Source organism: Thermobia domestica, chromosome 1 (assembly GCF_964235325.1).
Source record: "Thermobia domestica chromosome 1, izTheDome1.hap1.1, whole genome shotgun sequence".
Taxonomy (NCBI): domain Eukaryota; kingdom Metazoa; phylum Arthropoda; class Insecta; order Zygentoma; family Lepismatidae; genus Thermobia; species Thermobia domestica.
In genome coordinates, this window is record NC_137454.1 from 242,455,589 (window position 1) to 242,479,387 (window position 23,799).

At 36.8% G+C, this 23,799-nt stretch overlaps 2 protein-coding genes across 2 annotated transcripts in view; both read left to right on the forward strand.

Annotated features, from left to right (window-relative positions):
• Window positions 1-13,991, forward strand: part of LOC145679239 (phospholipase B1, membrane-associated-like) — a 28,038-nt gene extending 14,047 nt beyond the window's left edge. The window contains exons 6-8 of the mRNA XM_081749827.1: window positions 5,381-5,537; window positions 11,476-11,541; window positions 13,780-13,991. Coding sequence (XP_081605953.1) covers window positions 5,381-5,537; window positions 11,476-11,541; window positions 13,780-13,991 — 435 coding nt within the window. The remainder of the gene's footprint in view (window positions 1-5,380; window positions 5,538-11,475; window positions 11,542-13,779) is intronic.
• A 1,327-nt stretch (window positions 13,992-15,318) lies between these two features.
• The window catches only part of LOC145667305 (phospholipase B1, membrane-associated-like), a 123,587-nt gene continuing 115,106 nt past the window's right edge, over window positions 15,319-23,799 (forward strand). Inside the window, exon 1 of the mRNA XM_081734906.1 lies at window positions 15,319-15,600. The gene's annotated coding sequence lies outside the window, so the exon portion shown is untranslated. The remainder of the gene's footprint in view (window positions 15,601-23,799) is intronic.

Below are 23,799 nucleotides of genomic sequence, written 5' to 3' on the forward strand. Positions count from 1 at the left end.
ATTTGGCAGGTAGATACTACACATAAAATAAACGAATACGTGTTTTTATTTTCTGCGGAAAAATGGTTTTAGGAAAAAAATTTTGAAAGTTGACGCGCGAAAGGCAAAAAACAAGTGCGCCAAAGAGAACGAAATTGTGCACAGATATTGCAGACGTAAAATGAGGGAATACGTGTTTGGTACTTCCCTGGTAAAAACGGTTAGGTGGGGCACGGACCCCTCCAAACCTTTGATCACGAAATTTTAAAAGTGCTAGTAACAGCATGTCAGATGTGTGTAAAGGACATGAAGAATTGTAACGAAACTTTGTGTATGAACAATACACAAGAAATAAACGAATACCGTTTTTTTTAATTTTCTGCGAAAAAAAGGTTTCAGGGGGCAAAAGCCCCCACCCAAAATTTTGAAAGTTGACACCCGAAAGGCAAGAGAAAGTGGACCGAAGTGAATGAAATGCACAGATATTGCAGACAAAAAATGAAGGAATAAGTGTTTCGTATTTTCCTGAAAAGAAAAAGAATGTTGAGTGAACCGAGGCGTTTGAGTGGCGGAAGTTGTGGACCGAAGCGAATGAAATTGTATGTAGATGTTGGATATGTAAAATAAGGCCTTTCGTGTTTCACAAGTGTCTCCATCCGATTTCTTCAAATTTGGCAGATCAACAACAGGCACAAATAGTATAGCGTATATTATAGTATTTCAGGCGGCGTCTGTAACCCTTACAATATTTTCCCGCATAAACAAGAACACGTGTCGATTAATTTCCTGCTTGCTGTTGATGTGCCAAATTTGAAGCAAAACGAATAGGAATTCTAAAGAAACACGAACGGCCGTATTTTATATACGGTCTATACGATATCTACACAAAATGTCCTTTGCTTCGGTCCACTCCTTCCTGCGCTATTACGGTAATATTTACTTTTTTAGAGGGGTACTAGGTTCCAACAATATTTTTCGGCACAAATTAAAACAAGTTTCATTTATTGTTTTACAAGTTGTCCCTATACGACGTTTCGTTGCAATTGTCGATATTCTTTAGGAACTTCTGACGTATACATACTTGAAATTTTGATATTTCATAACCAACGGTTTAGAAGGTCCGTGCTCTACTCAACCGCTTTTTCCCCGGAAAATACGAAACTAAATTATCTCATTTTACATCTACAATATCTGTGCACAATTTCATTCAATCCGATGGACTTCTTGTTTTTTGGGTCTCAAATTTCAAAATTTCTGTGGGGGCTTTTGGCCCCTAAAATCGTTTCTACGCAGAAAAACCCGTTTTCGTCTTTTTTTTTCGTATTGTCCCTACACAAAAGTTTCGTTGCAATTCTTCATGTCCTTTATACACATTTGACATAGTTTACTAACACTTTTGAAATTTTGTGATCAAAGGTGTGGATGGGTCCGCGCCCCGCCCAACCATTTTTACCAGGAAAATACGAAACACGTATTCCCTCATTTTATATCTACAATATGTGTGTACAAATCGTTTATTTCGGTTCACTTGTTTTTGCCTTTTGGGCATCAATTTTCAAAATTTTGGGTGGGGGGTTTTGCCCCCCAAACCGTTGCTACACTTTATGGACTGCTTATATTTGTTGGCTGATGATATGTTAGATCACAAAATGATTACTTTCATCAGCTACAAGCATCGGATTTGTAGACTGCAGATACGTTGCACCACGCAGGAAAGCCACACCAGGAGGAGAAACATTGTAACATATCAGGAATATTTGAGGTTGCAGTTATATTAAAGATGGAAAATAAAATAGTTAAAGCATCTTACGATACAAATAGATCACTCTCTATTAGCCCCATTAGGTTCAGGTCGATAACAGTTTCTGATTCTACATACGATTAAATACAGGTAAGACGCTAAAGATATATTTAAGGGATGCGTGACGTACAACTCGTATTTACATTCATCAGCCATCAAGTGCCTGAGGAGAATCATCATTTTACGTATACAATACACATAATTATCATAGCTTATTTCATATTTTTATTCATTGGTCCACTGCATCAAATATTTATATATATTATAATTAATCATCATCTTCGCAGGATATATCATAAATGATCTCCCTTAACAACATGAAGCCTATCAGACATGAAATTTAAAGTCAACGCATTACACAATGAAATCAGCACCTGAATATCGATATTAAAACTGTAACTGCAATCGCCATATGTATGAGCTATTTCAGAATTAAATAGAAGTTCCTGATATGATATGATAGGAATCATACATATATGATAATAAGAGGAAAGGATCCATTCACGGAATCCTTATGGATTCCGGACGTTTAGATTTAGCTGGACATTATTTATATTACTACAGTACGTCCAGAAACAAAATACATAAAATTACCGATTTATAAGTAAACGTATGTATCATACACTTCAATCAACCATTTTACACATATCAAAACTCTATATGCCAAACTATTCCTTTTAAACGTACAAAGATCGAACTTCAAGGGTCAAAGAAGAAGAATAAAAACAGGCATTAATTTCACTATAACTTTTGCCAACATTTCAATGGTGCAGATAAATTTCATGTCATCTCTTAGTTTGGAGATTAGATTGATATTATGACTCAAATTCAACATTAATAAAATTAATAACATTTAAATTTGGTTAATATAAGGAAAATGGGAACACACAAAGTCACACAAAATGCTGTAATGGATCAAACAGGTCCATTACACCGTTTTCCCTCGAGAAAATAACAAACACGTATTCGTTTATTTCATGTGTAGTATATACCTGCCAAATTTAATCAAAATCGGAGTGTTATACTTGGGAAGTGTTACTTGTTAGAAATACAGGGTTTGTCCGGAAAGTAATAGGACTGAGTCGATTTAAAAAAAAAAATATTGAGCCAATCGTTACAATTCTTTAAAAACTTTCAAAATAGGCTCCTTCTGCGTCGATGCAGCGCTGCCAGTGCGATTTCCAAGCATTGAAGGCGTCACGGAAGTCATTCTCCGGAATAGCCTTGAGAGCCGCGGTGCAAGCTGCTTGGATCCCCTCTGTCGTCTCAAAATGCTTGCCTTTCATCGGGCGTTTTAGGCGAGGAAACAAAAAGCCCAGGGGGCACATATGGGCTGTAGGGCGGCTGCGGAAGCGTTGGGGTGCCGGCCTTGGTCAGGTAGCTGTTCACAAGAAAGACAGTGTGAGCCGGGGCGTTGTCGTGGTGCAGCTTGCAGTCGGGTCCGATGTCTGGTCGGACCCGATTGAACCTTCGTTTGAGTCTCTTGAGCACTTCCACGTAAAACTTGGCGTTGACGGTTTGTCCAGGAGGAACAAATTCATGGTGAACGATGCCTTTGATGTCAAAAAAGACAATGAGCATCGTTTTCACTTTGGATTTGCTCATTCTTCCCTTTTTTGGGCGAGGGGATGCCGGCGTGTGCCACTCGGAAGATTGTCTCTTTGTCTCGGGATCATACTCAAAGATCCATGATTCGTCACCTGTGATTACGTTATTCAAAAATTGGGAGTCACTTTCACACATGTTCAAATTTTCTTAGCACAATTCCGCTCGCCGCAATTTCTGGTCGTCATTGAGCACTTTTGGGACAATCTTCGCGCACACCTTGCGCATGTTCAAATGCTCCGTCACAATTTCATGAACCACAGTTTTTGGTAAATTTAAGATCTGGGCAATTAAACGAATACTTAGCCGACGGTCTGAGTTCAAAACTTCGCGCACACGAGTCACATTGTCGGTGTTTGTCGAAGTCGAAGGTCTTCCAGCACGGTATTCATCGGCTACCTCCTCCCGGCCCTCCGAAAAGGCCTTGTGCCACCGAGACACACCACTTCTTGCTAAAACATCATCTGGGTAAGCCTGCTTGATCATATCAAACGTCTCTGTCGCAGATTTACCAAGTTTAACACAGAATTTAATCGCGTACCTCTGCTCTAACGAGCGCTGCATTTTCGGCTTGCACCACTCACAGAAACACGTCGCGCGAAAAAGCCTGTCCTGACTCTCCGTGTGCTCGGAGACAACTGATCAGCCGCTCGTTCGTTAGCTAGGAACGCCCTCTACCGGATCCAGTCGGTGCGCGCACGCTCCAAAGTACAGTCATGGCGGAATAAAATCAGTCCTATTACTTCCCGGACAAACCCTGTATATCCAAGCTTGCGTACTTTTTCATTTAGCATAAACAGTACATCGAAGGCACAAATTTTGAGGTTATTTTCCTCATGATCCCATAGTTGGATATGCCTTAAAATAATTTTATTGGATTCAGCGTTCTCAAGTTAGTGTAAAAACGCGCAATAAGATATTTTATAAAACTGTGAGCACTTTTTATCAGTTGAGCAAAATTAATAATAAATTCAACAAATAACTGTGAGCAAAATTAAATTTAAATAAATAATGTAAATCTTCTACACATTGCACCCTTCTTCTAAAGAACGATTTCAGTTTGGTTAGCTTCCTCTAGATCTTTGATTCGAGAAAGTACCTATGCAACAACTTACACAGCCTGATAGAAAAAAGATACTATCATCTTTATCTTACAGTTATCCATTTCCAATTAAACTCTCTACGAACCTAACTTTCGTCAGTCGTTTTTTTCTGTCATTATTATTATTTTCAGTATTATTATTATTATTATTATTATTTTATTTTTACTAGTATCACCAATTGCTTCAACATTCTTCATTTTTATAACAAACGTCAATGTTGCATTATGGTTGTGAAACACGCCTCAACCACACTTAACTAAATGACGTCATTGTTGAAACAGCCACAGTGAACTAAGTGATACATGTTAGAGGTATTGGCTTATATTTCACTGAGGACGCAATGGCATGACAAACGACAAATCTTCATAAACGACAAATCTCACACAGCACATGCACGTCTTTCTCCGTTATGCCTTCGTTCAGTTAGTTCAGTGTGGTTCAAGACTGCAGCACTGTGATTCATTTCTTGCTCGATATCGCTGGGGGGAATCAATACGAACATTATCTTATAAGCGTTAGAAAATTGTTAAAAGCTAACTAGACTCTCTACTTGGTTCATATTCCTCATCGCTTGACGTAGTTACTGATTCTAACTATACCCTAACGTACTGTGCTTTCTACTCTTTCCGACTGGCGTACAAAATCTGCATGCTTGTTACCGGACGCCGTATTGACTTAGTACATGGTTCACCCTGCCTGAATAGAAAAACTTGAGACAAACCGCTGGAATTGGGAAATGGTCTTTCCATAACCATTAAATCTGTTATACTTAATTCGTTGTGTTATAAGATTTATACGCAGAACTCAAATAATTTCATGCCTAAATAGGTGAAAATGTAGTTAGTTCACTCTGGTTCTAGACAGGTGCTGTCATTTGTTGATCTTTTTACAGATTTCCAGTGGCAGGTATGATAATGATGATAACTTTACAGTTGTCATTCAGCCATTCACGCGACTATTAAGTAAGGATACTCCTAAAGATAAAATACCTGACTCGAGTTATCTTAGTATTGATTGCCAGCATTTTAACCAGAAAGGGCATGCGATAGGTAAGTGAGGACTTAATAGAAATAATTACACAAGAAATGGTGTAGAGTACTGTAGTACCCTATAGGTTATTTACATAACTATGCAATTTTGTTCACTGTAATCAAATTGTATAAAAGTTAATGAATACTAATAATAATACACTGGTAGTCATACTTTTCTTTTCCTTTCTTCATTGTCCGATTGGCACTAACTTCATTCTTGTCCAGGGGGCGGCCAAAATGCGCTAGCAGTTCAGTCAATGAGATTTGGTGGCAGATATAAGCATTTTCACTTACGCATTGTTCATCTGCAAAAGCCTGAACGAAATTTTCCAAAATCGCTGGATGGGACGTGGGTTAGAATGACGTCCGGTTTCTTTGTCTTGGCTCCAAGTTATCACCACACTTGAACATGCATTCTGGAGTATTGTGAAGAAGAAGGTGCAACAAACCCAACACATCGATCACGAACAACTGAAAGAAGAACTTCGTGTAGCATTTCAAAAAGCACCTACGATATGCTGTAGCGGATGAACAATCGGACATTTAGACACATAAGGATATGCTATGTACACGGAGGAACCGATACGGATGTTTAGGACACATAGGAAGTAAGCAGTACGTAATCACATAGTCACAAAGTGAGCGTCAAGGGACTTCCTGGTCACATTGTATATTTAAATTATCTTTAATTGCTTGTTTCAGCCTATTCGTTTATTTTTCATGCCAGTTTGAAGAAGTAATTTTGTGTGAGAAATGGAAATTGTTTTCACGATATTGTTTTCAAGTCAACTCTGAACAAAGAGTCATTTACTTTAGTAACTTGTTCCATTGAGGGTGAAATATTCGTATATTCAGCTAATCATTATCTACATCTGATGGTGAAAAGTGTACTAAGCCTGAAACCTTCTTAATGTGTTGCCCAACGACTTTGTTGTCTCTATGCAGGGAGACATATAAAGAGGTCCTGAACCGTTAGACTTAGGACCTTTAGACCTTAGGAACTGGTTAAAACGAAAATTATATCCCTGTAGAATACATAATGGAAAAACATCTCATTGAGTTGATTTTGAGTTTCAATGTTCCTTTCAGCAGCGGGGCTATATGAGACGGGACCTACTGATTAACATGAAATCCGAATTACTGAATCACCTATACTTCGAAGCTCATTTTATTAATTATATGTAATATCCATGCAGTAATATGAGTCCTAACCAAATAGAATGACTGAACAGTTATGCCGCTAATTTTGTTTGAAAGGATACAGTAGAGTGCTCACCTTACTAATACCATAACCTCAGCATGGATTGTATAGATATGGTTGTAGTATTTAGGATAACTTTTAAAAGTACCGTTGACTTTGGCTAAATTAGTGTTCACTAAGCTATCAATTCCATAGAATATCCATAGAATCCCATAGAATATTTTTGATTTACATAGGGTATCTTAATTTCTCTAAATATAGGGGCTTGTGGAAGAAAAGAGGATTTGCTCTCATTAGGGGTACCCTTTTTACTACTTAATTTACTGTAAAAGCAATTTGCTTTATTTATTTAGTTCTTACAAATATTAGAATTTTTCCTATAAATCGTATAAATCTATATTCTAAATCTATACGCCATGCACTTTCTGCTTAACACAAACCATATTTATAATTCCACATCTAGACCAAATTTCTGTGTTCTAAATCTTCTTTATTATACATATCGAAAACTCTTGTCTTGTTTTCTTCACCATTAATGTCGTTTTAATAGGTGCATCAGCTTTATTAGCCAAGTATGCTATAAATGTGTGTAACTTGAATTACTTATTCGAAAATCGAATTATTTCGAATAAAAATTTATAGAAGTTTAAAAATGGCGGATTACGCCATTTGCAATTTTTGGAAGACTTTCAGGTCGAATTGCCTGTCAAATATAGTAAAGAAAATGTAGTAGAGTAAACATTGTAATTGTGCAAATTCAAGATCAGGAGAAACAGTTTGTCAAAGTCAGGTAAAGATATGTGTAGTCACAATAGGATGTATTAATAGTCAAAATCGCGAAGGAGTTCTAACGGGAAAAAGAGGCCCAGTTACCCAAATGGTCAGGGTGAAAAGTTGGAAAAAGTGAAAAATAAATGAAATGAAGCCGTGTAAAGTGACTGTAGATGAATGTAGTTGTTTTCATGAGTGTTTGTAAAAGTGTATAAAAAGTGTTCGATGAGAAATGTCCACTTTAGCCATTTCCTCTTCTGCACCTCACTTTAAGAGATGTTGACACTATCACATGCACCGCGGAATTTTTGTATCGAAAACTCACTTGAAACATCCGACAATATGAACTACATTATTTACATATCATGCTTCCCTAACAACTTATTCACATGTTAGCGAGCACTTTCCTCCCAACTCTATTTTCCAACATTTACTAGAGGATTTTAACTCATTAAATTAAAATTCTGGCCTAATACTACTGAGTACCTTCCTTACAAAGGAAATCTATCTAAAGCTTTACACACGATATGTTTGGTCAGGTAATAGGTCTCCCTTATTTAGCGACTGTCTTTATTTAATTCCAATAGCAGAGGAAAGAACGAAAGAATGAACCAATTTTCCGTTATATAAGCGATGGATTAAAACAAACAACCAAGCTACCCATAGTAAGATTTACTTCAGGGGTATCGAACGCAGTACTTTGGATCCGAGGTAAGAAACAACCTAATTACTCACTGATGGACTCAAAGAGAGATAACTCGTTATTTCTGTCTCTTAACAATTCCCGTCCTAGACTGGAACTGCTTAGGATAATTTATTCGGTATGTCTAAATTTCATATATTCAATGAGTCCCTAATAATTCAGTGCAATAGCCACGTAAAACATGGAAGAAAACTGTCATAGACGAATACGTCCATTTTCTCTAAAGAAAACTAAAAAGAGTTAAAGAAGGCCTACTTCTACCTAATCACTTGCACTCACTTAATACAATTAGGGAAAATGAAGAGAAGTTTATCTACTCATTCCTGAATGAAAATATTTAACATAGTCTCCTAGATCTAAGCTAAAACTCCCCCATATACTCTACAACATGGCAGGAAACCTAGGACGTCTTTACATAGTTGTCTAGTCCGCAAGAACTACACTTTAAATACTCTCAAAATTATCCTATTATGGTAGAACGCTCCCGTTCGGTTCACACAGCCAAACCGTCTTATTCGACTACATCTTAAAATCACGCTTCTCTATAAAAACTTACGTTTATATAGGAATACATTTCTGAAATTGGGTCCAACATTTTGACGCCCTGTACAGTATCAAACTAATGTACAATAAATACACTCCTGATCAGAAGCATTTGAAACAGATCCTGCCATATATAAGAGTAGATGTCGTTCGGGAACATATGAAAAATGTCTCATGCATTGTTGGAACGTTTAACACTTACTAAACTATAGTAAACTATGATAATCTTAGCCGTCCAGTTAGTTCCGTAAAAATACCTAACAAGACTTAACTAATGTGCTATAAATACACGCCTAGTCTGACTTTTATACTAGACTAGCAGCAGTTAGGGAAGTGGATGTAGGTTGTATAAAAGTAAAATGAATTTAAAAAGAAGTCAACAAATAACTTTATATATACAGTAAAGTAAATGTAAAGAAATTTAAATTTGTTAGTTTTAACGTAATCTAATTGTGTCTGGTACAAGGACATTCTTTTTTTATCAAGAAGGTACGTGGACAATACGTTTTTTCTGTACAATTCACCGAGAGTCAAAACTGGGATCATATGTGCACGAAGCACGTTAAGAAAATCCGGACAACAGAGCTTCGTTACATCACGGTTGATAAGTAGAATGGAAATGATAATTAATTCATTTCGTTCCTTTGAATTATATATCATATGTTTTTAACATTAGGTTAAGATACAAGATTGTTGATATGTCGTCCATACCGTTATTTTAAGGATTGTCATACGTAACTCCTAATAAGTTATATAGGCTAAGAGTTAAACTATATAAGAATGCAGTGGTTCCCAACCAGTGTGTCGCAAGCATTCCTATAGGATGCGCCTCAAAATACTAATAGTAAGGTTTAAAAATCATGAAGCACTAAATAATTAGTTAACATCAATTTTGAGACAGAATGTACACGTACGAGTCAACGCCTCCAGTGGTGTCAGTACTTTATAGAAACTTACTAGTCTATATGAAAGAATAAATGATTATTGTTTGATGGGGGCGTCAGAAGCGGGGCTATTTGTCTCCGCCACGATAAAAGTTAAAGGTTTCACTATTACACTTTATATTATTATTATTATTATTATTATTATTATTATTATTATTATTATTATTATTATTATTATTATTATTATTATTATTATTATTAAAATAATCAAATGGGTCGCGTTGTCATGGATATATAGTAAAGTGTGACATAAATTACTTAAGGTTGGGAACCAGTTTTGTAGCGTACTAGCTGTGAAATATTTTATCTTTCCTCACAATATTTTAAACCAGTTTAGTTAAACTTTACTTTACTTGCTTATTTCTTTGTATCCATATTGTACTTCCATCGTGTAATGAATTAAAAGATTAAATATATAATGTATACTTGTAACAAAAGTAAATTTACAAAAGCAGTACTAAAACGAAAATGTGCATATTATTGCAGTTAAAATAATTACCAGAGTTTAGAAAGATTGTATACACTTCATGTACGTAATAGCAAGTTTTCTGCTTTTAATTTTCAGAGACATGGACATTCTGCTACTTCAAGTGAATGTAATTATCAGTTGATAACATTGGTCGTTTGCGACTAGCTGTTCTGGTACGAACTATAAGCAATATTTTATTGAGTAGGCGTTTTGACACTTCACCACATCATCATTTGACGATATTCACTTTAGAAAATACACGATGTTGTATGCAAAAATAATGGTTTTATCGTCTGCGATAAAGCTGAAGAAGTAGAAATCAACCTGCTGCTATGTGATCGTAGTTGAACATCTAAAAATGCATAGTGTTACTTCGAAATTCGTCCCACGTTTGGTAACAAATTATCAAAAATAAACACATATGGAAATCTATGAAAATCTTTTGAATCATGCAAACAAAGATGATAGCTTCTTGAAAAACATAATAAGAGGTGACGAGACTTGAGCTCTATGTCTGTGACGTTCAAAGTCTTCGCCAAGGTTCAAGAAAAGCACGTTAAAGTTGCTCAAAGGTAAAAGATCTTTGATTATTAGTGTTATTGTTTTTTTTATCGTGTTGTTTGTTATGAATACGTCACATGTGGTCAAACCATCAACTAATAATACTATTTAAAAGTGATGAGGCGTTTCTAGGGAGGCTGTGAGGAAGAAGAGACCGAAAACGTGGAAGAATATAAATGTGTTTTGCACCCTAGTAATGTTCCTAACCATTCGGTGCTCCTCATTAGGGAGTTCTCGGCGAAGAACAATACGATTGTTGTATCCCAAGCACCGTATTCGCCTGGCTTAGCACATGTAGACTTCCCTCTATTCCCTTAAATTGAAATTTAACCTGAAGGATCGCCGTTTCCAATCCGTAGAATCTAAACAAAACAAAACAAAAAAAAAAAAAAAAATAGCTACGAGACCTCCAAGCTTTGATCAAAAACAAAATGCGTTTCTGAAGTAAAAGACGCGCTGGGAATGGTACATTAATACCGGAGGGAACTATATTAATAAAGCTAAATCGGAATAAGTTACAAAAGCAATAAATATCATAAACCAGTATTCAAAAAGTTTTCTTTCCTTCAGGACAAACCAAACATTTTATGCTTATTCCCTAAATGTTTTAAGTGGATAAATCCTTGAGCACACAAAGATTAATTTAATATTTAATTGAAAAATGAGGAAAGTGAGAAAATTGCAAGTAAAAATGTTACATTTACAGTGTTGACATTATCATTTCATATTCAAACACTAAAAGTACACATGCATTTCTTTTTCAGCTGCGCAGATATTATGGAACAGTATGTTGTCACCTGTGGGAAGGAAGCCAATGGAATTCATCGAAGGTGTGTTCCCTGATTTAAAATGTCCAACAAAACAAGCTCCTTTCATTTTCACCAATGATAACTCTAAAATATTTCTACAAACAGGCAGGCAATGGTGATGCTGAATGAATTAGGACAAAGGGAAAAATAAAAGTGTACGGTATATTTAAATATATACATGTAAAGAACTACCACTTCTAGAGATGTAATAAATAATGTTGGAGAAAGATAATACCCACATGTTGAACCAATGTAGTAATAGAGTGTGCATGACTTAATTCAACACTCTATCATAATAGTGTTAAATGGCTGGCGCTACTTCAACTCAATCGGATTTTAGAGTAAATTAGTAAATTAGTAGCTGTTAGATCAACTACCTGACATGTATTTATTGGTTGAGATACACCTAGAACAAGTGTAAGAACATCGTAAAGAGATGACAGCAATTCTGCAGTGAAAATTTTGTTCACAGATTCACACATTTAAACGCAATTTATGTGAAAGAATACAGAAAATGTAATACGTTGTTCGTTACTTGATATAAACATCAAATATACCGCGTAAAGCTTTGCTCTTAGATAGATATAAAAACTAAGGCAAATAGATATTTGCAATATTCGTGCAAGGCAATGTGAAAGCTACAAATTTCATTGTAACTATATCTTCTGATACACAGAATTTTAACGTCCGTTTCTTAGTTTAATCGTTATTTTCATACCGCTTAACACTGACTCAGTGTCAAACTGCTTTATTAAGTCTGTGTTAACCATAATACCTTACTCTTTATGTAGAAATACCACGCTTAAGCAGTAGTAAAAATAGGACAACTAAAAGTAGTAGCGAAAATAAGTTCATTGTTTTAACATGTTTATTACACCTTAAATATTCTTAGTATTAATGACCATCCAATAAATAACTACAGTTATATGATTATTTCAAATTACATGAAGTACACCAAAACCCGTTTGTATTATATGTATGTATGTTTCTGTAATATTAAAAATGTTTGTAAATAAATATATTATGTCAATTCAGTAATTCAGTATAACATTCCTTGCAATTACAACTATCTTCAAATTATCATTTTTAGACTATTTTAAAATTATTTATGCCGTAATATTTATTATTATTGTCTATTATTTAACTTATATTGATTAATAAAATTGTTAATTCAACATTCTTGAGTATCGGTAGTCAGTATCCTACCGCTGTCAATTCAAAAATAATGGTTCTTATCTCTTCTCTCAGGAAGTCAGTAAAAGAACCGGGAGGAATACTTAAGTAAGCAAACTTTATTAACACTGAGAGAGATTATATGAAAATGCAAAAACACAATAAAATTACATTGAAATAAAGTAAATTTCGTAATCACAAAATATTATACACGAGAGACCTTACTTGGCTCAGATTCTTCTCTAACTAAGATTTTACAAAGAGAAAAAAGGTCTTATATGAATGTTAGGTGGAATCCTCTCACCCACATGGCTGAATAACTTCTTCACTTGTTATGGCTGCCTCCGTCCTCCTTAGCCAGCCTGGATTCTCCTTATATCCCCCACTTTATCATGGTTTTCACAATTTAGAGGCCTTGTTCTTTTGTTTATCTTGTCCCTTAGGCCAAGTTATTTGAATAAAACATTTTAATAGTTCATCTCCTTAAAATTCATTTAACCACAGATTATCTTATCCATTTTTTTTTAAATCTGTTTCCCAACACATTCCCCCACTGAAATAGTACAGGATTCGAATAACACCGTTTAGTGTGTGTCTGTCTTATCCATATTTTTTTAATTTTTTTTAAAATCTGTCCTGGCAGGGAGCTACTTAACACTATCACAGAATGTATTAGATTCAAAATAATGTGAATCATGTTATAAAAAAAGGAATAAAAAAAGAATTCGTAAAGGAATAAACGAGAGTAGGAATCACAATTCACATTCACAACATCGCACTGTATCACTGTATAACGATGTTCTACACTGCATCACAATTTCCATGAACACAAGAATATGGCATGACCCAGTCCTCCTGTCCGCTGAAGGGGGGATAGACTGTCGCCCATTGGGGGTGAAAATTTCCGGGTGCTCGTCACCTGGACCTCCTCATCTTTAATACACTCCGCCGGAGGAAGGAGTATGACGACCCGTTGTTGTCTTGAAGTACCGTGATAGTCCATTGGCAAGTCTGTTTCTATGAGAATTCACTACACGAGCTTGGCAGTAGGTTGTATGGGTGTGGGAACCATCTTCTTCTTTGAAGTTTTGGAGGAGACGTCTGCGTCATCCAGCATGGAGAATAGAACGGAAGCAGAATCCAGCATGGAGAATCGAACCAATGTGCACCATCCTGTGCGGTCCTCGATGTTGCTTGAGGAGATGTCTGCGTCGTTCAACGGAAGCAGAATCCACCATGGAGAATCGAACCACTGTGCACCATTCCTCGATGCTACTGGTGGAGGCATCATTGCTTGAGAGGATCAATGTATGAGAGGTATGATGAATGACGTGAAAGGAAGGAAATAAAGGAGAGGCTTGTATGTTTGTTTGGTGCGTAGGTGGGTGGGGTATTGTTTTTTATACCAGATTTATTCGATAGAAAAAAGACATGCTTTTCTCAATTCAAGGCAGAGACATGACAGCAAATTCCCAGTGCAATTTTAATTGTATATTTTTATATATGTTGTCGGTATGCGTGTGAATGGGTTATATAGAAGGATTATAATTAGATGCAGCAAATTACAGATCTGTGGGATAAGAGAAGGTTAATATGTGGATTAGAGGAAGATTCATAAAGGACAAATGAAAAAAAATTAGAAAAAGGAACTAAAAAATATTAAATGTTGAAGTTTCGTTTTTTTTTTTTTTTTTGTGAATGGAGTCGCCAGTACTGTGTTCCTGGTACCTGGGGATAGGTACTTATTATAAAACACAATTACTAATTCTTTGTGGAGAATAGTACGGATTAGCGATGGGAAGAGGGGGTTCTATCACCTGTTGAAGGGGGATAGCCACATGCTGTCTAACTTGTTGGTAGGTTTTGTGGGCTAGGTATTTTTTTGTAACAGCATAGCCCTAAAATGATTAGCAGTAAGAATGAGAGAGGAGTAACTGTATTGTTATTATTATTACTATTACTATTATTATTATTATTATTATTATTATTAGTAGTAGTAGTAGTAGTAGTAGTAGTAGTAGTATGTTGTATATTCTGTATATCAAGAAGCTTGTGGTGTTCTATGTCTTCTTGTGTGGCAGCGTAAGTTGCTTGGTGCTAATATTAGAATGTTACTTGTGAAAATGACCTCTGGTAAAAGTTAGAGACTGAAATGCTTCATATTGTGTATGAACTTTGAATGACATGTAGTGTTTAGTTCTGGGAAGGAAATGAGTCCGTGATCTTTTTTTTTTCTGTATTGTTTCTCGTTGACGGAAGATGGGATGATGAAAACAAGGCGGACTAGTAGCTGCGGGGTAAATCGTTTTAAAGCTTTCTGTATTATTCAGCATTGTTTTTAAAGTACTATGCAATACTATGGAATTTCTCTTTTCGCCCGAAAGACATGAGAAATGGTAGTTTAGTACTGCAAACGAACTTCCTTGTTATCAGATTAACTGAAGATGATTATCTAATTGTTACTTTCACAATTTTTCTTGTTAGTTCTGCTCTTTATTTTTTCTGTCTTTTTTTTTGGTAAGTATGAGATAAACTGAAAGGAATGTTAGTTAACGATGAGATAATAAATTGTCCTTAGAGTTGTTTATAAAAAGAAATTGGAGTGAACTGGAAACGTGTGTCATTTGCAGCCTAGTTATCAATGAAATTTCAAGGTTGGCGTAATCTACAACGGAGCAATTTGTTGCCTACCGAAAACATAGTTTTGCCGATTTTAATCGTATTTTTACCTTGTAGACGTTATGTCTGATGTGTATTTTGTTATTGATCTGTTCGTCATTTATGTCGCCGAGGGCGTATATACGGAGCTAATGCGTTAAAAATTGCCTTGATAAAAGGACACAGATTTGTGAGAATATATCAGTGTCAATTGGAGTACAGCATCGACATCCATTTAGAAGATAATAGGTATGTTTACTTCTTTTGTTAAATTTGAATTTTATGATTTCATTATGAGAATTGGAGTTAATGTTGGAACGTAACTTTATCAATATTGCATGAATTTCATTAGCTAAATGCTAGCTTCCTGTGCATGATTTCGCTTAGGAAATCGACTTGGCCAAATTTCTCTGAAAAGAGAATTTAGGTTTCAGGCACAGGAAAACGAAAGGAGCGGATGCCTTGAAGACGACATGGCCCACAATGAGATTGTGAGGTTTCAGCCGTTCCTATTAGGTCTTAATATAGTTTCTTTCAGAAACGATATAGGATTTCCACTCTGTTAATGAACTGGTGTAGTTAATAACGCATTTCTTCTATCTGATGAGAGTTGAATTTTATATTTATTTTGTGATGTTTGTCTATAAGAACAGATGTATCCAATTGAATTGTAATAAGTTTTAATGAATGTTTAATGATGTTCGAGATGGTTAGAAGGAAGAAGTCGTTGTTCAAATGACCGCGAATATTTTGTTCATGAGATATTTGATAAAGAAGGATGGATGCATAGATGTCAGTGATGACGTCACAATTAGAGCCTCTTAAGTAAATGAGTGCCGAACTGCATTTGTAATGCAGGTGAGTTCGGCCGTAAGTTTCGCAGCGTTGTACGTAACGTTTACAATACATGCGTATGTAAAATAGCTGAATCTAATCCGGTGTTCTGTAATGTGAGGCTATTGAGGGTGGGTGTTAGTCTATTTTCAACCCCTATCCTCTTATTTCTTTTTCTTTTTCTTTTGGTTTAGAATCCTACTAAGGTCAATGTTTCATTCTATTTGTGTTACTGAGAGAAGAGAACAAGAAGTTATCTTTTGGTAGGTTTTCTTTTTGTAAGAATCATTTCCTTTTCTTTGCACATTCTCTTATATCAATTTGAGTTCGTCGGCAGAAAGGGGTGGGCGTTTTCCCTCAGCTAGAAGTATGTTTGGTTTTTATTATTGTTCTTTGAAAATGTGACTTATGCCTGAAAGCCAACGTAATGCAGATGTGTGTTTTCAGGCTGGTTCAATTCATAAACGTTAGATACGTGAGGCTTAGCCTCTGTCATTGATGTATCCCGGTCTCTCACTCGATACTTATGAAATCCATCGCGACGTAATTTATGTCATGCAATATTCGGTCTAAAGTGTAAATGAATTGAATTTTGTATTTTTAGGAGAAGGGTAGTTGCGTATTGTAATGATTAGGGGCATTTAATATGTCAATTATCCTAATAGGATGGGTCTAAAACTTATGGGGTGGTCGCGATTGTTGACCTGCTGGGTAGGCCCGCATGTTAGTGGCGGCCTATGTCGTCACTTTTCTTTTCGATGTGTATGTAAGGAGTATGATGTTGAAATGTTGGGTTGGGTTCAAGGCGAAATACTGAGGGTGGGAAGTAGAAGTACCCTTTCACAGTAGTAGATTTTTTTCCGGAATATGAAAACCTATAACCTTACAGTTCGTTGTCCTGCTATACGTGTTGGATGTTATCACCAATCCGCGTAAACCTCAGCTGCGTGGGTTGTTATGGGCGTAGTACAGAGGTTTTTTGGGGGGAAGAACTGCATTCTCGTTATCTGTGAGAATTCAATTTGAAGGTGCAGTGTATATTTTCATAGGAGGATTAAGTGAATCATGCGAGTGGGAGACAAAGGCGGCAAGCTTGCATGAGTGTGTCTGTTAATGAATGGGAAGGAAACGGATAAGGGACAATGTGAATGAAGGATAGAGTGAATGTAAATCACTAATCCTATTGTTAGACCGTTTTAAAAGTGCAAAATCATGATTGTTTGAGATATTAAATCACCTTAGGGATGTTTGTTAACAATTTAGATAGGCTAAGGAGAGACACTTAATGAATGGCAGTGAGCTTGTTCTAGACTAGTGGTGCTCAACTTTCGTTACTGACTATACGCTTTTATACCATGCACTTAAAGGTCGTCAAAAGATACATACAGCATGTGCCTTTATAAGTCTTCTATGATGCTTTAATATGGTGAAACTATAATGATTGCTGTACGAGACAACATAGGTAGCTACACACTGGTTGAGCACTACTGTTTTAGATAATCACCATATGGTCTTAGCAATGTGGTTGAAAAAAACGCGTGGAAAGGATGCAATGAAGTTATGAGTTGACTGCAACGGAGATTGTGTGCTTTGTGGGAGTGGATTGGGCTATATGTTTGATGTGGGTGGGGTTGTATGCCATGTCTGCTGCCTATTCCTTGATGCCGCGTAGGTATTTATTATATTTAGTTTCAAAAACTGTATTTTTCTCTGTGTCTGGAATGTATAGTTTAAGTCTGTTCTTTGCAACAGTAATTATTTTCCTTCCAACACCAATCTGATATGAATTGTCATCGAGTTTATTCAGAACTGTGTGTGGGCCTGTATAAAGTTGCCTCAAGGGTCCACTTTCATTCTTCTTTGTGCTCAGTCTTTTCAAAAGAACTTGGGAACCGGGAATGAATTGGGTGGGGGTGTTTTTGGCTTCCTCTTTTTCTTTATGCTTCTGAAAAATTTGTTCCCTCCTGAATTCTATTAGGTCCCGTAGTTCTTTGAGCATTACTAGCCTGTCATTGATGTCAGTGGGAGGTATATCATCATGAAGAAAGTTCTGAATTGGGAATCTCACTTCCTTTCCAAATAAAATGTGAAATGGTGAAACCCCAAACTGTGTTAATGGAGTTTGATTAATTGTAGCCGTAGCCTTGTGTAAAAGCAATGACCACTGTTTGTGGTCCTGTCTGGTAAGAAATTTGAGGGCTGTTTGTAAATTGGAAATTCTTGATTCAACTTGTCCTATAGATTTGTGCAAATTCGGCAACGCGTATATGGCCTTAATGCCTAGAGAATTGAGAAATACTTTTTATTTGGAGCTCACGTGACTTGGTTGCTGGTCGAGACGTAAACTACGCATGACGCCGTAGGATATAATTATTTCAGTTGTAATGAAATCTATGAATGCATCTGTAGTAGGAGATTTTATAGGTTTAGTGACCGTAAATGATGATACTTGTTCCACACCTACGTAAAAGTGTGTATATTCGTCACCCTGTGATGGCATAAGTTTGCCACATATATCTATGGTCCAGCACTCGAAGAGGTCACCCGATGGTATTCTTTGAACTGTGTCAATATTTTGATGGCAACTCCGTTTAAAGTAGCCACAATCTAAGCATGAGTTAACTTTGTGATGTAACCAATTTTTCAGATTCGGTATATAGTATTTGCTACGAATGAGGTAGTATAATTTCAAGTATCCAGGATGAACTAAAGAGTTATTGTGAAACTCGCTAAATACCGTATCACGCAGTACCCTCGGTATGCATAACAAGGTGCGCGGTTGTGTTGGTGAATACATGTTACGATATGGTAAATTCTTTTTGAAAACGTATTGCTTTTGCCATGTTTTGTAGTTTTTATCGTTTTTATTTTCCGTTAGTAAGGTTCGCACTATTTTAGAGAAGAAGGGATCATCCCTTTGGAGTTGCGCAATGTCAGTGTTTCCATCTAATGCCAGAAGATGAAAGGGATGAACTTCAGTGTCGAGAAGTTCCATATCTTTTCATTAAAAGGCAAGGGGTTCCGACTTAATAGGTCTGACAGTGAATTTTGATATGACCAGACGTGAACTATTGTGAAATCAAAGGTTTGTACCTGTTCCAACCACCTCGTAAGTTTAGGAGTTAATTGGGTAGTAGTCTTTAATGCTAGCAAACTCTTATTATCCGTTACCAGTGTAAAATGTTTACCTAGTAGATATTTCTTTAACTTCATTAGCGAGTAGAAAATCGCAAAAAGTTCTAAATTGTGAATTGGCAGAGGTCTGAGTCTGTGGGGGTGACGGGCTGAGACGTAGCATACCGGATGATAATTTTTTTCGCCTACTTTTCTATGAAAGAGACACACTCCTATGCCTTCGGCCGAAGTATCTGTCATTAACATGTGCTCTGTGTTTTGTGTACTATATAATTGTAAGATTGGAGGATTTACCAGAGCTGACCTCATTGTCTCAAATGCTTCATCCATATCAGAATTCCAGGTTAATGTTTTTGGATTTCGCCGAAGTGCTTTGTACAGTGGTTCTAGACTTAGCTAAATACATGGAAAGAAGTTACGAAAAAAATTTACACTCGCTAGCCAACTACGGAGTTGTTTTATGATTTTAGGTTTTGGTATTTTAGTAATGGCAGCGATTTTGTCAGAGTCTGGCTTAATTGTACCATTTTCAACTATGTGCCCTAGACATTTAACAGAAGTGACCCCAAATTCAGATTTATCTACATTAAATAAAGTGAATGTTTTTCAGCAATAGTTGGCCTAATAGTTCTAATAAATGCGAGTATGAAGAAGAATAAAGAAAAAAGTCATCAACATACAGGGAGAAATTTTGAGCTGGTATATCGCGATAGATAGTGCTAAGTATGCGTTGCAAGTTAAGCGTACTATATTTATGTCCTTGTGGTTGCACTGTAAGTTCAAATTGCGTGTGGGGCAAATGAAGATCCCTAACCGAAAATGCCGTGGCCTTGCGATCTTCAGTAGCCAAAGGACACTGATAGAATGATTGTGCTAGGTCAAGATGAATAATCCCGCGAGTAGCCGACATGTTATTCAAAACGTCTGTCATGGGCTGTATGGGATCTGCTAATGTTTGGCATTTGCTAAACAAAGTTCTGAGATCCAAAACTAGACGAATGTCCGATTTACTATTTGGTTTCAGCACTGCAATAATATTATTTCTATACTGACTGTTAGATGGTTGGATTATGCCCTGTTCAAGAAACTGTAGGATTTTTTCTTTCACCATAGGCCTAAGGCGATGTGGAATTACAAATTGGGGCATAACAAAAGGTTTATCATCGATTAAGTCCAAAGAGACTTCAAAGGTTTTTATTTTACTGAAATCAGTTTTTGTCCATTTAAAAGTAGTGACTCGCTTTTCTAAAATTTCCAACATTTGTTGCCTCTGGGATGGAGAAAGTGCAGGATTAATGTTGAATTTAGTGAGATTAATGTGATCCTTAATTTTTTCCATCCTTTCCCTTCTATTTTGTTCCGCATGTTCTTCTGTCGGTTCAAAAAGTTGCCTAACAGAGTATGCCTTGTAGGTACGAGGCTCTGTAGGGAAGATTGTGCCCGAGGCAATAGGTAGGCCCTTGAAAAAAGTTTGATCGTAGGGAGAGAGGTTAATAATTGGTATTTGAAGGTTGTCAATTGAAGTAGCCGTGTGAACCGTGTAACACCCTTTTAGATTGGCATGTATCGGGGAATTGATGTAAAAATGTTTTATGTTTGTTTTTAGAGGAATTGTTAATCTTAGCATGCCAACACTATTTGCCGGAATGGTTTGTGTTTTAGCAATTTGAAAAACAAATTTGGGGTTTTTCTTAACTGCCAGTAAATTTGAAAGAAAACGAACCTCCTCAGGTTTATGTGATATGGGTTGTGCCGGTTTGCGCCCAAAATATGTTAAGCTTAGTGTGCCTGTTTCGTAATCAAGTTTAGCCAGATGCTGTTTGAGGAATTGATTTCCTAAAATGGTGGGGAATGACTGCAGGGGTGAAATGCGAAAAAGAACCGAAAATGTACGACCCGCTATTGTAATTGGTAATGTAACTGCGTGGGTAAGGGTAAACGGGAGGTTTGAGGCACCGTGAAGAACCGTGGCCAAAGGAAAAGGTCGCACTTTTTGCGGAACTAAATAGCTAGGAATTAAATTTAGCTCTGCTCCTGAGTCAAGGATTATTAAATGTCGTTTTGAAGCAATAGAGCCCTCAATGTAAGTTAAATGCCTTTTAAAGATCAATGGGACATTCAAAGTACACTGTTTACCAGACTGGTTAATATGCTCGTCTGTTTGTATGGGAGGAGGAATATGATTATATTCAGCAACTGGAGAAGGTTGCTGGATCTGTGTGTTCTTGTGTATGTCGGATGTTGGTTGTGATTGTAAGTCATTGAGAGAATGGTTAGTTGGAGGAGGAGGAGGACGGTCCTCCTCTAAGTTTAGCCGTTTTTTGGCGGCTGTTCTGTTGAAGGTAACTAAGGTAAAGTTGGAACAGAAGGGGTGGGACCACAAAGAGTTTGGGAAGTTGTAGGTAGTGAAAATGGAAAGGGAGATGGGTATGGTGGAGGGTAAAACTGTGGGTAAGGCATAGGATATATAGTAGCCAAGGCAGCCTCGTTATAGTTTGCTCCCTTTCGATTGTTCCCTCCTTTTCTAAAAGGAGGACTTTTTCTATTAACATTCTTCTGGGGAGGGGTCTGAGTGGTGTGCTTAGAGTTTTGTTGTGGCTTCGGAGTTCGGCAAGAACAACATTTATGGGTGTGAGCTGAGGATGGTGTGGGAACAGGAGGTGGGGATTTAGGTGGGTTCCTGTCATTCCGTTTCCTACTGTGTGATCGTTGCCGTGAACGATGAGTGTGGTCATCCCGCCCCCGGAAATTTCGCGAGTAGGAAGGAGACGGTGAACGATCTGAGTTGCGATGCCTGTACTGCGGTTGATTATGTTCCATGAATGCAACAGTATGTTGGACGGATTGAGCATTAAAATGGTTATTAAGTTGCACTTGAAGTGAATCTAAACGAGAAATGATGTTGTTTAAGGGGTCTTGCTGATGTGTTTGTGGTGGGGGGTAGGATTGGTTAAGCTGGCTAGGCGCCGCTGGGCTAACCTGTCTGCTCTCTCCCTTGTGGCTGCTAATTCGATAAGTTCATCAAATGACTTAATAGTCTTTTGAGAAAATTCTACAATAAAGTGGGGCAATAACCCTGTAATTGAATCCAACAAAAAATCTTCAAAGGAGGGTGGGTGATCGAGTTGTGTGGCCAAGTATTTCTTGGCATATAAATAGTGGAGGAGTGATTCTGTTGGTTCCTGAACTCTGGATCTATATTTTTCAGCTGCGGAGAGCAGTTAATTGTTTGGCCCAAATTGCTTTAGGAATTTATCCTTAAGTGTATTCCTTGGCAGGGTGGAAAGTGAATCGGTACTTTTGAACCAATACAGCGGAATGTCTGCAAGACATAACGGAAAGATGGAACACATTTTTTCTTCACTCCAACCTGCAATTTTAGCTGTACGCTCAAAGTTAGTAATGAATAGGTCAGCTCTTTCTAACGGGCTAGCCGAAAATATGTTGAGTGAATTTGGATGTATGGGAATGGTGGGATCACTTGAATTTCCTTGTGTGGGTGGTGAAGTGGCCGATAATGTCGGCCCTGTGCTGTGAGTTGGGGGATTAACAACGGATAGGTTTGAAATGTTAGTTAAGGGCGATCCATTAACTTGAGGACTTGATGTAACATTGTTAATCTGATGAGAGAAATGTTGAGAGGTGGGAGCTGGTGCTGGGGGGTTGGAATGTAACCAGGAATTAGTAAGATTGTTTGTAACCGACTGCATCTCGGTGAAGTTTACACCTAATTTCCGTGATTGAACTGCACTGCGCGTTAACGGCATACGGAATCACTCAACAAAACAAAAATTATAAGGATATTAAATTTATAAAAATAATTGCACTGAGAAACCCATCAGCCGTTACCAAGAAATAGAGAAAAAAATTTAAAAAAAATACAATCTGGTATAAAATATGTAAAATCTAGCCAAAAAAGAATCTGAGCATTAGCATGTCGCCAGGGGAGCCATGATTAATAAATTACATTGAAATTAAGTAAATTTCGTAATCACAAAATATTATACACGAGAGACCTTACTTGGCTCAGATTCTTCTCTAACTAAGATTTTACAAAGAGAAAAAAGGTCTTACATGAATGTTAGGTGGAATCCTCTCACCCACATGGCTGAATAACTTCTTCACTTGTTATGGCTGCCTCCGTCCTCCATAGCCAGCCTGGATTCTCCTTATATCCCTCACTTTATCATGGTTTACACAATTTAGAGGCCTTGTTCTTTTGTTTATCTTGTACCTTAGACCAAGTTATTTGAATAAAACATTTAAATAGTTCATCTCCTTAAAATTCATTTAACCACAGATTATCTTATCCATTTTTTTAAAATCTGTTTCCCAACACACATGATTAATAAAATTGTTAGAATGTTAAAGTATTTGTAGTGATGAGTATTCACTGCCTGTTAATTTAAATGTACTGGTTCTTATCTCTTCTCTGAGGAAGTCAGTAAAAGAACCTGGAGAGATACTTGAGCAAGCAAA